Source organism: Lipophrys pholis (genome assembly GCF_963383615.2).
Source record: "Lipophrys pholis genome assembly, chromosome: 21".
In the NCBI taxonomy this organism is placed as follows: domain Eukaryota; kingdom Metazoa; phylum Chordata; class Actinopteri; order Blenniiformes; family Blenniidae; genus Lipophrys; species Lipophrys pholis.
Window position 1 is genome coordinate 9,411,691 of NC_137649.1, and position 14,791 is coordinate 9,426,481.

General features: G+C 42.1%; 1 protein-coding gene across 11 annotated transcripts in view; it reads right to left on the reverse strand.

The window, feature by feature from the left end:
• Positions 1-2,460: 2,460 nt before the first annotated feature.
• sash1a (SAM and SH3 domain containing 1a) overlaps positions 2,461-14,791 on the reverse strand; it is a 146,354-nt gene continuing 134,023 nt past the window's right edge. For 10 of the 11 annotated variants that reach the window (XM_080491342.1, XM_080491341.1, XM_080491338.1 and 7 more), the window contains 7 exons: positions 12,853-13,022; positions 12,330-12,539; positions 10,278-10,428; positions 9,651-9,779; positions 5,706-6,745; positions 4,583-4,714; positions 2,461-4,258 (listed from right to left, as the gene is read on the reverse strand). In XM_080491342.1, the coding sequence (XP_080347468.1) occupies positions 3,998-4,258; positions 4,583-4,714; positions 5,706-6,745; positions 9,651-9,779; positions 10,278-10,428; positions 12,330-12,539; positions 12,853-13,022 (2,093 nt within the window). In that variant the 3' untranslated portion in view covers positions 2,461-3,997. Of the gene's footprint in view, positions 4,259-4,582; positions 4,715-5,705; positions 6,746-8,327; positions 9,357-9,650; positions 9,780-10,277; positions 10,429-12,329; positions 12,540-12,852; positions 13,023-14,791 lie in introns of those variants that run through there. The other variant, XM_080491340.1, reaches the window with a different exon arrangement.

Genomic DNA, 14,791 nt, shown 5'->3' on the forward strand with positions numbered 1-14,791 from the left:
GGGGCAAAAACAAGTAGAACTCTAACGGGCTGTACTTTTAAAATGCTAATGTTATATCAACATTTGTTTACAAAATAGTCATATTGTGATTCTTATACTTTACTGTTTCTCTTTAAAATGTGCTTTGAATGCAGATCCCATACAGTTAATGTGAGTTGTATATCTGCTATTGACAACGCAATTAAATATGAAAGTCACCAATGCTTTGAGTAGTTTTTGATAAGACAATTTTGTAAGCAAAGTAACAGTATTTGTACAACTGTCTGGGTTCTTTTCTTGTGTGTATTGTTTGAAACTTTCTCTCTCCCTGCAGGGCAGCAGTAACGACCTTACACTGAGCCATATATCTTTCCCCAGCAAGCCCACAACCCACCATTAGACCTTACCTGCACTTAGGAGGTAATTCAAAACAGTAACTACCCCAACAAGACCCTTTCACTGGTGACAGCTACTTTAGTCAGGGGAGCAACCGTGGTCATGAAAAACTATTTGGTTTTTAAGAGAAAATTTAATAAAGCGCGACCGAGTATTTCTGTTGAATGTCTGTTGGCTTGCCCTTTCCCTGGTAAATTAACTGTAAATAGCAAAGTGAATGCTTCATATTGCATGGTAGGCACAAAAAGGTGAATGCATTCAAGGTTTATGACCCAGCTAGTCAGCCAAATCTGCCTCGCAGAAGGGGATGACACAGTGTGGATGTCGTTAAAAGCTCTGCAATTCTTCAGGTGGTGTCTATTCAGAACTACTGACCGTGGCTCAGCAATGTTTCTGAACGGATAATCCCATTTGAATATCCATCTTTAATTACATCATTGCATATCCATCAAAACTTTCATAATCTGTAATTATGTGTCATGGAACATGCTATGTCTTTGTACCAGGCTCAAGTGCTCTCTCACTTAAATTCAGCCGAACACGGCATGTGTTCTTCTGTCAGCCTGATAAATGTAGGAGGGCAATATACTGTATCTTACAGAAATGAGTGCTGTTTGCATTACCTAGACATGTTTGGACAAGCTTTGTTTGGAATGATTTCAAATTGGGACTAGAAATTATATGTAGTTGCTTCCTTTCCCCCCCCCCAAATGATTCAGGTAATATACAAATGAGGACACAAGTTTTGTTCTTTTTAAAGGAAACACTTTTACATAATGGTCAATTATCCCAAAGTGATATCACAAGTTCTGAAAGTAAAATGGCCACAGACTAAAATACGTTTATACATTAAACAACTTTGTCAAAAAGTTTCACTTCCTCCTGCCAGAAGTTGTCCAGCAATCACTCATTAATGTTCTGAGCTGCTCTTCCTATTCCTGCCAGATTTCCAGTGTTTCACTGGAATCCTGGACCTAAATTAAAACTAAATAAAACAAACAAAAAAAAACATTCTTCCTGTGGTCAAAGAGGCTGTTTCCTTTGCTTTAAATCTTAAGTTTTTAATGCTAAATATCATTATTGTCACAATGGTTGAGGTGTTGATGTGTCACACACACACATGCACACGCACACGACAGAGGAGAAGAAACAGATTTTATTATACTTCAGAATGACAAATAGTTATGGACATTACTTTTGTTGTTTCAATACACAGGCAAATCTGTATGGACAATCATTAGGAAGATGAAAATCAAATAAAATATTTGTACACATATTTTACAATACAAACTGTAATTCCTTACTGGCTAGAGCAATATGCATTATGCAGGAAGGTATTGCTATTCATATAGTACAGCTAATTACAGGTGATATGAAAAAAAGAACCAAAACAAAAATAAGTTATTTAAATATCAATTACATATACAGAATGTGCAACTTCTGTGAAGCATTTCATATATGTAATTAACAATTTTTTTTTTAAGACTGCAAAAACAATTTGGAAGTGAGTTACTGGAACAGATTAACTCATGAATGGTAACAAAAGTTGGCATTGGGAACTAAATACCAAAATGAAATACCAGCAATACCCATTGAAAACCTTTGCAATACCTGACAACAGCTGTCCAATTATGGACCTGTGAACAAAATGTAGCCAATTTTACTTGTAAAACAGCTAGGTTTACCATCTAAAGTGCATTTACAGTGTCAGTATTTTCAATCTTTACAAAACACTTCTGGGGTTCTTTCACCGTTTGAAAAAAAAAGAAAAAAAGAAGAAGACCACCCCATCCCGGTTTTCCCAGAGCACCGCTGTGATTGAAGAGGAACAAAGGCATCAAATATCTATCTATCTATCAAGTGCCCACTGCAAAAAACAGCCACTAAATTTAGCAATACCAGCTGGTCAAACTTTTCAGACCTTCAGCTCAGTTCTGGTTATGAAGAAAGATTTAACTATCAAAAAGAAGTGGAATAAAGAACATGTATATTTGCTTCACTTCATGCAGAGTGTGCAAATCAAACAACAATGGATTTCTGGTTATTTTCAGTTCAGTTCCTTTTTATTTATTTTTTTTTGGGCTCAAAGTATTTTCTAGCAGGCAAACCCTACCGAGTGTTTCCCTGAAGTTTAATTCTGGTTTGTGCTGAATGTGGAGCTCAGCGCTGCACCTGATGTGGCACTTTTCTTTGTTTTTCCGGCAATTGTGTGACATTAGGATGTTATCATCAAGCTGCAGTTCAAATTGTCAACTTTGAAACCACAGTGCAGACAGTCCAATAAATTCCTGATGAGACACTCCGGATGCCAGTCGTGTCTAAGGATCTTCATTTGTCCTCCCTCCATGTCCTCCCTGTGTCTAAACCTCGGCCCAGGGGTGTTCAGCATGGGACGAATACTGTGCTGTTCTCTGTGGTTTTGTAGGTAAATCGATGCGTCACATCACATGATCCTCACCCATGCATATTTCTGAAATGTTCTGTTTGAATGTGTTTATTTAAAAAAAAAACAAACTAAAACAAACAATCTCTCCCACATATTCAACATAAAAAGGCTTGCACCTTTGGCAAAAGTTCAGTTTCAGTCACGGTGTAGTCAAAACTACAAACACGTTCCATGTGTTGGATATATAATGGTAAGGCAACTCAAAATGTTCTTTGATACACCCGGGAATGTTTTGTTTGCGTGAAAGCTGATTGTGATTACAACAGTAAAACAAAGCTTTCTGGAATACTCGGAACACGAGAGCGAGGTGTGCAGGATATGCAGCAACATTGAACGTTACAGTAAGATATGAGATATAAAGGTGTGATGTTTTAGCTTAGAAACAACAGAGCTGGCCTCAAAACGAAGCCGCAACAATAAAAAGACAAACACAAACTTTTACCATAGAAATCTTTTTTTTTTTTTTTTCTTCTTTTTTAAAATCAAGATGTGCATTATGCTATAATACAGAAACATGATACAAAACAAGCCACCTGCTATTCCTGGATTGGTTCATGGATTTGGTTAATTAAAAAAAAAAATCCAGATATTAAATGAGTTCCTTGTTATTATGAACCTATTAGTGGGAGAAGAATATTAAACGAGAAGGAGATCACTTTGGCTGAGCTGCGTCCTTGAAAGACCCTCAGATTATGTTGCCTTGAGCCAAGAGATGAAATGAAGCACTTATGAAATATGCAGGAAACAAACCCTCTTCCTGTGTTAAAAAAACAAAACAAAAAACATCCATCCTACAAAAGAGTGTGCTATCGTCCTTAAAGGCAGATCCAAGTCTTTATTTTAAGACTTTAGGGGGAGTCTCCAGAATAGAAGCCATCCCACAGAGTGAGTCTACAGTCGTCTAAAAAAAGGCATCTGATTTCTTGGCTGTCAGGAGAAACTCCTCATTGCCGTAAACATTTGCAAAAAGACAAGAGAGTGATAAAGAGAGAAAATCAGGGCTCACGACGAGTCTTCTGACATGTGCGAGACAGGAAGTAGCATAGTGCTGTGGTCACCTGCGTGGTCAATCACTCCGGTGGCCAGTTTCACCCAAACGGCCACATTCCTGGCCGGGTTTAAATGAGATGGCACTAACCAGGGGGTCGGTTTCCTTTCAGGCGATTCCACCACAGATTAGGACTGCACGTCTCTGTGCGTGCCGACCAATCGCGCCTCGCTGATTAGGCGGCGGACGTGTCTTTCGTCAGTCACCCCGGCTTCCCACACGCTGCTCTCTGTTAACAAGGCGACGCGGCTCAGCCTGTCAACTCCCGCCGCTGCCAAAGACGCGGCGTACATGGGCAGGCCGATGGAGACGAGCCAGTCTGGAACGGTGCTGATGTTACCTAAAGGCAGTGGCTTCCGGCACATCTCTGTCAATCCTCCAGAGGGGATCTGAGAAGCACAGAGGAACAAACGAAGCATGGGTTCAGCATTAGGTGGCGGAAAAATCACAGAGTTTGCACAGTGGCAGTGGCAAAACAGTGTTTTAGAAAGGAATATACAAGTAAAGAGCAAAAACAAACCCTAAATACCTGAACATACTCCTTTAAATAACCTTTTTGCAATGACACTTCCCCTCAATATTAAGAAAGGGGGATCTACAGAAGCTTTTTTCAAAAACCTGCAGTTTGCCTCTCTGCATTTATTCGCCTCTTCAGTTTCAAAGATTTCTGTAAACGACTCTTTGCTCATTGACGATCTGTGCGGGTGCCTTACAGCCATGCGGTGTTGTTTACGGAGCTCCTTGACTCTGAGCTGGTCCATGGTGGAGGCCACATCTTTGACGGGCTGCTCCAAGTCTTCAGAGTAACGCTGCACCAGCGGCTGGGGGATGCCACATCGGCCATGCTGAACACAGGAAGAGAGCATTAAGAATGGAATGCACTTGAACCTTATACACTGAAATCAATGTCGATGGAAAATAAACCGTCTAACATGATGCCGCGGCGAATCACGACGTAAACAACATAAACATATGAAGGTTATTTCAATGCTATAAAGAGTGAGCACATGAATGATTAAAGGGGTTGAATAAACATAATGTAGAATAAACACTCAGTTTTTATCTACTCTATGAAGGCCAGTGTAAGGGAGCTTCTCAGTAGCTGCTGGATTGCCCAGTGGGGGCTCTCCACCATGTCTAAGAGGCCCAGTCTGGGGTCTGGCAAGTCGCGGGTGGTTTAATAACCCCCGTCTGCCGTCAGTAAGAATCAGTCCATAAACTTAACAGTCTAAACCGCTTCATAGTGAGACTCAAGCCACAATCTTTCCTCCTCAGCCCCGGGGCAGCATATTTATTATTGCACATACACAGACACCCCCACACCAATAAATGCCCCGGCGCATAAAACGGCTTCTGCACACACAAAGGAACACAGACTTTAGACTCTATTGGTGTCTATTTTTAAAGTAAATGACATCCAAAGCAAACTGCTGATGTTATTGGCTTCAACACCACAACTTGGATCTGAGCTACAGTGAAATTATGACTGAGTTAAGTTGAGCATGTTACAGTGTTGAAGTAAGAGAGACTGATGCCAGGCAAGTAGCGCCTTGAGGCTTCAAATATGCTACATGTTTCTGTTATGTATTTAGTCAGACATGAATTTCCTGTTGTATTTTGGATTTTTATACCTCGACGTAGGTATTTGTGAGTCAACAAAATTACTTGTGTCAAAAAAGTAAAAAAAAAAAAAAGATCAATTATTCCATTGCTTGTATTTATTCAAAAGTTAATAAAAAGTTTTTATTTGTTGCCAATGACAAGAGTTGGCCAATGTTGTCGTCTGAATTGGGAATGATTTCACTTGTTGGGTGATTGAGAGGAGACTGCGCTCACCTTGTCAGAGTAGGGCTCCTCGGTGAGATCGATGCCCTCAGCCTGCAGCCGCTGTTCGAGGAGGGTGAGCAGGTCAGGACTCATCTTGGCATGGGAAAGCTTTCTTGTAACAGCCATCTTCCCTCCGAGATCTGAGAGCCAAGGAGGCTGCGTGGCCGGTGGGGTACCCGACTCCTCGCCAATGGACGAGGCAGAGGAGGCGGCACATGGACTGGCCGGGGTACTGGGGGCCTTGGGGGGCAGAGCAGGAGCACAGCGACTGGGACTGGGGCTGCAGCTGCGGATGATGGGGCTACTGGGCTGAGAGCGGTTGAAGGAGTGGGTGGGCGAGGGTGTGGGGGAGGGCGAGGAGGGCAGTGAGAGAGGAGGGTGACGGAGGCCATTGGCAAGTCTTTCCCTTGACTTCTTGGCGGGTACCGGAGGGGGGATGGGAGGCTTTTTGGGGTGAGTCCGGATGACCCGCTCCCCACTCGCGCTAGACTGAGGAGGGCTTGGTGTGGGACTGGAGAGAAGCTCTGGGGGGCCGGTGGGTTGGCTCGTAGGACAAAGTGGGAGAAGAGGCAGCTGGGAGGGGACGGGTGGTCTGTCAGCTCTTCCTCTAGGACTCACGGGTGGAGTCCCAGTTTGAGCTGGAGGGCCACCATCTCTACAGACCCTAATGGGGCTGCTGTTGTCTTTTTTGGGCACTTCCATTGTGGGTTTCTGCTCCACACTCAGATCAACTTTCTGCTCAGAGTTCCAGTGCAGATCTCCCAGAGAGTGGGAACGTTTCCATGGTCCTGTAGCCTGTGGGGGACCATCGAGGTCCTCGCAGCTGCGACTGGCCGGGATGGGGGACCGTCTTTGGGCTTTGCGCAGCCCTAGCAAGTTGAAGCCTTTGAGGGAAGGCTTTATGAAAAAGCTTTTAGGGAACTTGGTGCGCTGGTTTTTGCCATTCTGCTGCAAAGCTTCTGTGGAGACGGTCATGGGCAGCGTCGGGTAGTCCGGGGACTGGAGTCCAGCTGAGGAACGACTGGAGCGGGAAGGTTTTCTGTTCTTACCTGCAAAATGAAAAATCCTTATTTAGCATTGATAATTTGACACCTTGGTTTACCAAACACATTGAAAATTTTATTTTTATTTTAAAAATTCCAACATGAGGTAGGTAGACTCTTCTTTACACCCAGCTTGCTACTAATCACTAATGCACATGAATTTTTATGGGGCAAGACTAAGAGCCCTGGAGGCTTAACTGTGTGAGTGAGAGACAAAGTTGGATCATAGTTCAGTATAACAAAAACAAGCCCATGGAAACCCATCGAGTGTTTCCTCAGAGGCCAAGTCAAATATGTTTGGAGGAGGCTTTCTAAGTCGGCTGCAGAAAACAAATGTGGCATCAATGAATTTATTATATACTCAATATGATGCACGTTTACATCACTGGAAAACTGTTCACAGCTCCAACTATTTAAAAAGGTTTGCTCGATCCAAGTCATTAGAAACACTGGCGTGCCAGAGGGACACGATAAGCTTCTTGACACACTGTCTGATGTGTTGTAGTCATAGTAACATTCCCAAATATAGGCATCCCAAAAGAAGACTTCAGAGACATTGGAACAAAAGCATGAAGCAACTTACCAGGTCTCCTTTGGCATATATAGAGCAAAAATGGATGGATGAAATGGAGGAGAGCCACACAGTGTGGCCTGCCAAAGATTTTAAATAGTGGAATAATAGAAAGACGATCAGTGGATAAAGTGTTACAAAATCTTTTAACTATTCCCAGATGTGTCACAAATGTGACAAATTAGTTAAAGAAGGGCTGTTAATTCAGAGAGACACAAGAAATGTTGTTTTTTTTCTTTGCTTTGTAAAGCTCATCAAGGAGATTTAGTACTATTGATGAGCAATACATCAAATCATCATTTGAAATGTAAAAGGTATAAATATACAAGTTGGATATGTGTGATCATTTGGCAACTTCACTTTTACTTATGTGGTAATTATTTCTATTTAAGTGTCAGTAGTGATAATTAGACATGGCTTAATGAGTTTAATTATGTGTTAAAAATAAAGACTATTCAAATCTGATTAAAATCTTTCAACCCGGATAAAGCAATAATAATAATAGTCTGTTAACTTGCTAAATGGCTTGCATCATTCACACATATTTGACTTTAATTTATTATTTACTGTAACTGTAGGCTGGTCTGTATACATGTGGCCGTGTAATACCCACATCAGGTGCAGAGTGCAATACTGTTTAACAGTAAATTCAATCTTTAACTATTTGTATTTATACTGTACATACACTTTCCCAGAAAGAAGTCATTGTTTATATCCTGCCACCATTTATGAAACATAAATCAAGCAAAGCGTAAAATATAACCTAAATCTATAGAAACCATTTTCAAATGAATTACACTAATAACCCCTACCATAGAAATGATGTATGCCTTTAAACCCTAAAATGTTTACTGTGGTAGCAGTTTAATGAGGAAGAGGAACTGCTCCACAAAATTATTGGAATGCGACACATGCCTTCAAGAAAAGTGTAGCACATAATCAGGACTAAAGAGCAACATCCTCCTCAAAGGATTGAAGTTAAGTATATTTGCAAAGGACTTTTTTTTTTTTTTTTTTAGTTCATCTTAACTAAGTAGTAGGTCAAATGTTTTCCTGAGCCTGAAGATTAAAAATGATGCTGAAAAGTGGAAAGAGGAAATGTTTACTGAATGTTATGTCGCTAGTTTGTGAACACAGTTTAGTGGTGCGGAGGAAAAGATAGACAGAAAAAAGGCAGAAACAACCCAAAAAAAAAAAGAAGAAAAAAGGAAACAAGCAGCAGCAGAGTCCTTTTCTGTAGAGGAGTGGTTTTATTCCACAACTTAAATCTCTACTGTGGCAGATTGCACGCTTCACTATTGAACCTGGATGACATGTATACACATTAAGAGAACACCGGTCGTTCATACAGACAGAGAAAAGGACCAAGCGATGATTTATGAGTTATGAAACTGTTAAAAGAATGCGTTATGCGGAAAATAAAAAGCATAGTCTTATGCAGAGAGAGAGAGAGCAGATTCAGAAAGTACACATCACCCTCAAACTTTGAGAAATAAGACCTCTATTAAGCTTCCATAATCACAACTTTAAAATAATATGCACACTACTAGTGTAAACATATTTGCTTCCACATCGTTTTAGGCACATGCTACATGAGTGTGCGATACTGGCACCTTAAAGACAAAATGATGCGGAGACGAGATTTAATGTCAGGTGTGAGCTATTTCCCGACAAGAACATTTCTGAAAATCTTATGGGCCCACAGAGTCAACACTGCAAAACAAAAACACAAAAAAAAACAAAAACAAAATAATACAGCCATATATTGACATAACACGCTGTAAGATTTCCTCTGCAATAAAAACACTTAACAGAAATACTCTCTGAGCTCGTCTTCCTGGCATCCATCTATCGGTCTTGAACCCACGGGAGGGAACCTGAGTCCGTGACTGGGCAGCGAGTTTGTTCTCATCAGAACCGTTCTGTGCATTTGGGAAAGCCTCTCCCTTTGTGCTCCCACCATTGACGGCTGAACTAGGCTTAGTGGTCTGGGGCCTGGCTCCCTCTCACTTACAACTGGACTTTGGCACTGACGGTACAGAGGCCCTACAGGGTGAAAAGAGCAGTGAAGAAAGTGGAGTGAAAGAATTGGAAACGTATCTGAGGTCAGCACCCACACTGATGGAGCCGGGGATGGGGAAGGTTGAGGGGTCCGGTAAGAGGAGTGGCTCATACAGAGGAGTGGGAGGGGCAGGGTGCGAGGATGGCCACAGATAATGCGAGTGAGGAAGAAGAGGTGGAAGCTCACATTGGAAAGAAGGTGAATGGATCACTAAGGTACAAGGACTGAGTCTCGGTTTTGGGGTCAAGGCGGTCCAGACTGAGGAAAGCATTCATTACCATTCTCCAGGTTCTCATTGCTCTCGTAGCACCCGGAATCCCGTGGGGAGTCTCCCACCAGGCCTCGGCCCTCGGACAGCAGCTTTTCCTGGGAGCCCGACAAGCCGCCGCGCTCTGGATCACTGCTGCCTGGACGCCACAAGACACAGAGGATAAGGACGTCAGCAACACTAGAGACTAATGGCTTCCTTTCATTTGGGTAGTATCGACAACTACACATCGGTGAAAGTAATGAATTAAAGTACATCCTTGTTCTCAAACATGCTACATTGCTTCTTTTAAAATTAAATGTTGTTACTGCCACATTTAATTCACAACTTCAGATGCAATTTTATAGTATTTATATATTATATTAGTATGTTATTGTATTATGTCATAAACCCCTCTCAGTCTCAGTCTGGATCGGTCTATTCCTGTTGTTTGAACTTATATTGTGATCGTTTATACACCAGCTTTAGTGGACAAAAGGGTTTTTCAAGACCTACGAGGGATTCTATTGACATTTGGTGCTTTTCATGCACACGACTGGACTATTTTCTGCAAAATTACATCAAACCGGCCCAACACTGACAGCGGTTTTCCAACACGTATTTCCGAAAAGAGACCGAAGCTTTTCAGTCTACTTACTGTCGTACTCCTGAAGCAGCTCGACAGCAGTGAGCAGTACGGCTCTGTGCTGAGGATCTCTGATGTTTAGCTCGTCCAGATCTTCTTCTTCCAGCAATTTGAACGTGTCCAGGTCCTCATAGCCGTTGAACAAGAAAGTGGGCATGTGCTCCTGTTTGGAAGAGAGTTGAAAGTTTCTTGTAAAGACCAAGGTGTCTTAAAACTGAATGTGAAAAAAAATATAAATAAAAATTCTTGACCTCAGAAAAAAAAAAAACACCTCAGGTCAGCGATAAAGAATGAAATTATAAAACATCCCAATATAGGAGCATAGTAATGAGGATGAATACAGTCTGCACTTGCTCATAAATTGAAACCACCGGTGAAACAAAGTTCAGCTCCTATTTTGATTTCGGATTGCATGTAATCACGTCGGGCTCGGGCCTGCTTCCATTGTCAACAGACTTTTAATTTGGCCGAGTTGCGAAAGACACGTAAAGGCGGATCGCTCGCTTCTGCAATCAAGTAGCAGCGGGGAGCGCGTGGCCACAGTCGCACCCGCTTTTATCTGTGACCAACTGTTAAACAGGGCTTGGATAAGAAACTCCCCAAGTTAAAAGTGGAAACAACTGGAGGTGGGAGAGGAAGACATCAAAGTTCAGTCGGACCGCAGAGGAGCGGGCGCAACGCACCGACACAAACCACACATCAGAAGCCGTGGCGCTATCTGGGATGGTACAGACAAGGAATGAGTTCGTAAGATACACCCTGTGTAAGTGCACAGTCGGCTGACAATATCCCTCAAAACACTCGTAACTATTTCCACGATGAAAGCCGCTGTGCTCGGCACTTCTGTGACCCACAAGTTTTGTTGGACAAACACGCAGACAGTGTGTCACCAGCAAGACTATCAATTACTACGGTGGAGTCGAGAGCGGAGAGCGGCGTGTGATGGCGCTCTATTCCTGCTGGGTTGATGCGGGACTAAACAAGGGACCACCAACTAACTCAAAACACAGACAGCTGGATTTTTTCACTCCCTGAATCCTTCTGGTCTGAAACATTTAAACAAGCGTCCAGTCCAGAGATTTCCTGGCTGACCGTCCAAAGAAGACAAGTTGTGGGAGTGCGAGGATTTACACTGAACAGGTTGTGTTGATGTTTCAAACTTTGGCTTTCCGTTTTGCAAAAGCATATCCAAGAGAACCAAGTAGCGCAGCTGTTTTGGTTTACGACGGATCAACAGCATTTACTTCTTGTCAGTTGAGAAACGCTTCTCGTTTACAACGACGACCTGGCCGAGACGCTGCAGGAGGAGGTGGAATAAATAAAAACTATTTTGATACATAAACTGCTTTCATAAGAAATTAGCAAACATCAAAATGGCACTCATATAACATAAAATTATTATATAACACAACTCATATTATATTATATCGTATAAACACAGAGGTGAACTACTATATGAGGAAAAATCCAAGCGTGAGACTTCAGACTGTGAAGAAGGGAATTAAAGTAAATTGTATGCTCGCCACAAATTGTAAATATAGAATGGACAACATGGGTCAAATGAAAACTGCCGACATCGCCCCACTGGTACCGTTTCTGCTAAAGTGGCCAAGATTGAAATAAATTCACAGATCAGCCACATTAATGGATAAAAAGGAAAACCCACAAAGTCTGTATCTGGGCATGCGAGACCTGCTGACTTCCTGAGTGGGAGGAGATGATATCAGACTCACAGTATGTGTAGGTTTTGATGAAAGATGCGGGTTATTTGTTGGGCCGTGGTTGTCACGAGGTGGGTGTTAATGTTTATGCGTCCGGGTCGAATCAGGCATCCTGAGCTGTGCAGCCTGTATTTGCCGGAGACCTATATTTATCTCTGCTTGTCTGCAAATGGGCTCGAGCTATTTGGCTACAACGATGTTTTTACCGACTTCAAAAGGTTTGTTTTTTTTTCTGACTGAGGTGCCAGATGAAAACTTCCCCGACACTCAGAGGACATCGTCAACAGCATGACACTCGAAATATGGCAGCGCTTCAGAAAACCAGGCATGCTCAGTTCTCCACCTTGAGGTTGATGCGTTCCAGCAGGTCCTCCACTGACGTAGGCTTGGGTGGCCGGCCCTTTCTCCTCCTCCTCACGGGTCTTTTGGGCTTCTCCTCTTCTTCGCTCAGCACGTCCACATATATGAACTTGAAGGTGCCGACTTTGTTGTTCAGCAAGCCCATCCATGTTCCCATGGGAGGCTTACTGATGATGTCGATCACGTCGCCGCGCTGCAGAATCATGCATAAGAGAAGACAATAGATGAGTTGAACTGAAGGGTGGCAGTAAAATAAGCAACTCGAAATATGTAAACAAAGGTTTCAGTAGGTTTTTGGCTACTGGGGGACCTTGTGCTTATGGATGTAAGTACACAGACTGTGCAGGTTTTTAATGTGTTGTAATTATCAGTATGAAGTACAGTCCTTTCTGCAGCGTTGCGCTGTAAATAAATCATAGGGCGAAAGATTTTTATTTAATTTTTTCCTGAATTATATGGTGGTGTGACTTTGTTTGTTTGCGGAAAAGAAAACAAAGTGCCCGAACCTTTAGTTTGAGGGAGTCTGTGTCATAGGGGCTGGGGGTGAAGTCTGTATGGACTCTGGCACGGCCACAGAACGGTCCTCGATAGGGCAGCTCTTCGTCGTCGCCGTCCTCCGACTTCACGCTCTCTCTGTTACTGGCCGATGAGTCGGTGGTGCTCACCGTCTGACCGCCTGTACACAAAGACACAAACGTTCATGCTTCAGCCCCCCCCCGTGACTGTAAAGGACACTTTTCACAGAAAATGCGTAACAGGCTAAACATGTAAATGATGTTTTCACAGCCTACACAACTTTTCAGTTTTCATTCTTTTTTTTGGGGGGGGGGGGGAGAAACTCAGACAAATTCTTACTATGGTCAATGTTTCTGCTTATAAGAATAAATGTACACCTCCTTCCCCATATTTCTCATTCACTAAGACACTCCAGATTACAGTCTACCATTAAGAAATAACCCACTTTACCTATCAGCGGTCAAGAGTTTATGTTAAGAGATATAAAGAATGACCCATATATGGCAGTCTTGTGAAGTTTTAATATTATCTAATAGGGGATATTGCTTTTTTTTTTTTAATGAGTGAATGTTAAACCAAAAACCTTTTTCAGTCTCTTGAAGAGGAACAAAACTAAGGATGATGCAAAATTACCGGTAGGTGAATGAAAAAAGCAACTTCCACGCTTAAAACTAAACACTGTTGGTGTAACCCATTCAGTTGGGAAAATTCATAAAACAACTCTTATCAGAATAATTGTTGAAAACATGATGCATTTTTCATTAAAATCTTTTGGTAGTATTCCAAAATTCATAAATAATTGAACTGTATTACTACAAATTGAAACTAAGCCCTTCACAAGTTAATTATTGGGATAATCTCCAAGTACATGAATATAGCATCAGCTGGAAAACTAAAGCAGAAGCCAACTATTAGGAAAACGCTTAGCGAGTTAAAATCTGGCTTTTTTTAGGCTTGCAATTGAGACAAATATAGTCCTATAGTCTCCAAATGGCGGAAGACGCTTATCTCATTTGTGTGTGCGGCATAAAGTGAAATTTGGCATATAGGTTGATGCTACATGGTTTTAACTTATTTGTCATAGATGTGTTTTTGAGCACATAAAAAATGGCTGGTGAACAGATTCTCCTCTTCAGTTCTATGTGCATCATCTCTACATTCTACATGATTACTGCATGAGTTCATGCTGTTTGTGGTGGAGCTTTCCATCTGGCCCCCCGATTCTTCTCCAAGTCTTTATTTTTAAACGGGATGAATCAGGCTTTATGCATCCTGGCAGATTCAAAGTGCTTTGAAGTCAACATTACGCTGGTGTATCCATCGGCGATTAAAGCTCATCCATCACGGAGGTGCAGTCTTGAATGGTGAAATAACCTCAATGACCCTCAACTTGACGGTCAGGAAAACCCGCTTTTCATTCATGACAGATCGTTCTGCTCCTCCCACTTTCCACAGTTTAAAGTTTTCTTAATAGATCATCACATTTTTTCTCCAAAATATCCGTTTTGTGCAATGGCATGATTTAACGAGCAGCTTTGGGAAGACAGATCTCGAGTCACACGCACACACTCAAAAGACTATACTTATCACATTTTCTTAAGCTCCTAATTTTGTCTTTATTTTTGCATCTGCGGTGAATAAAAACTGGAACAGTGTTTTGCTACAAATTCTGGAAGAGGCCGCCTATTTTCCTCCGTTGCCATCAAGCAGACATGTGGGAAGTGAAGAGAAAAGACTTCCTTTCTAATTATTACCGTATGTTTTCCTGAGTGTGTGCATGTTTGTGTGGGCGCACTTCATTATGGCTCTGAATCGCTGACACTCTGCCAAGTCTTCGGACTTGGCAGACTTGAAGTTAAAATGGTGCTGTGGATCTTAAAGCACAAGGATGTGACAGAAACACGGGGTTGAAGAAACCAAACAATGCAA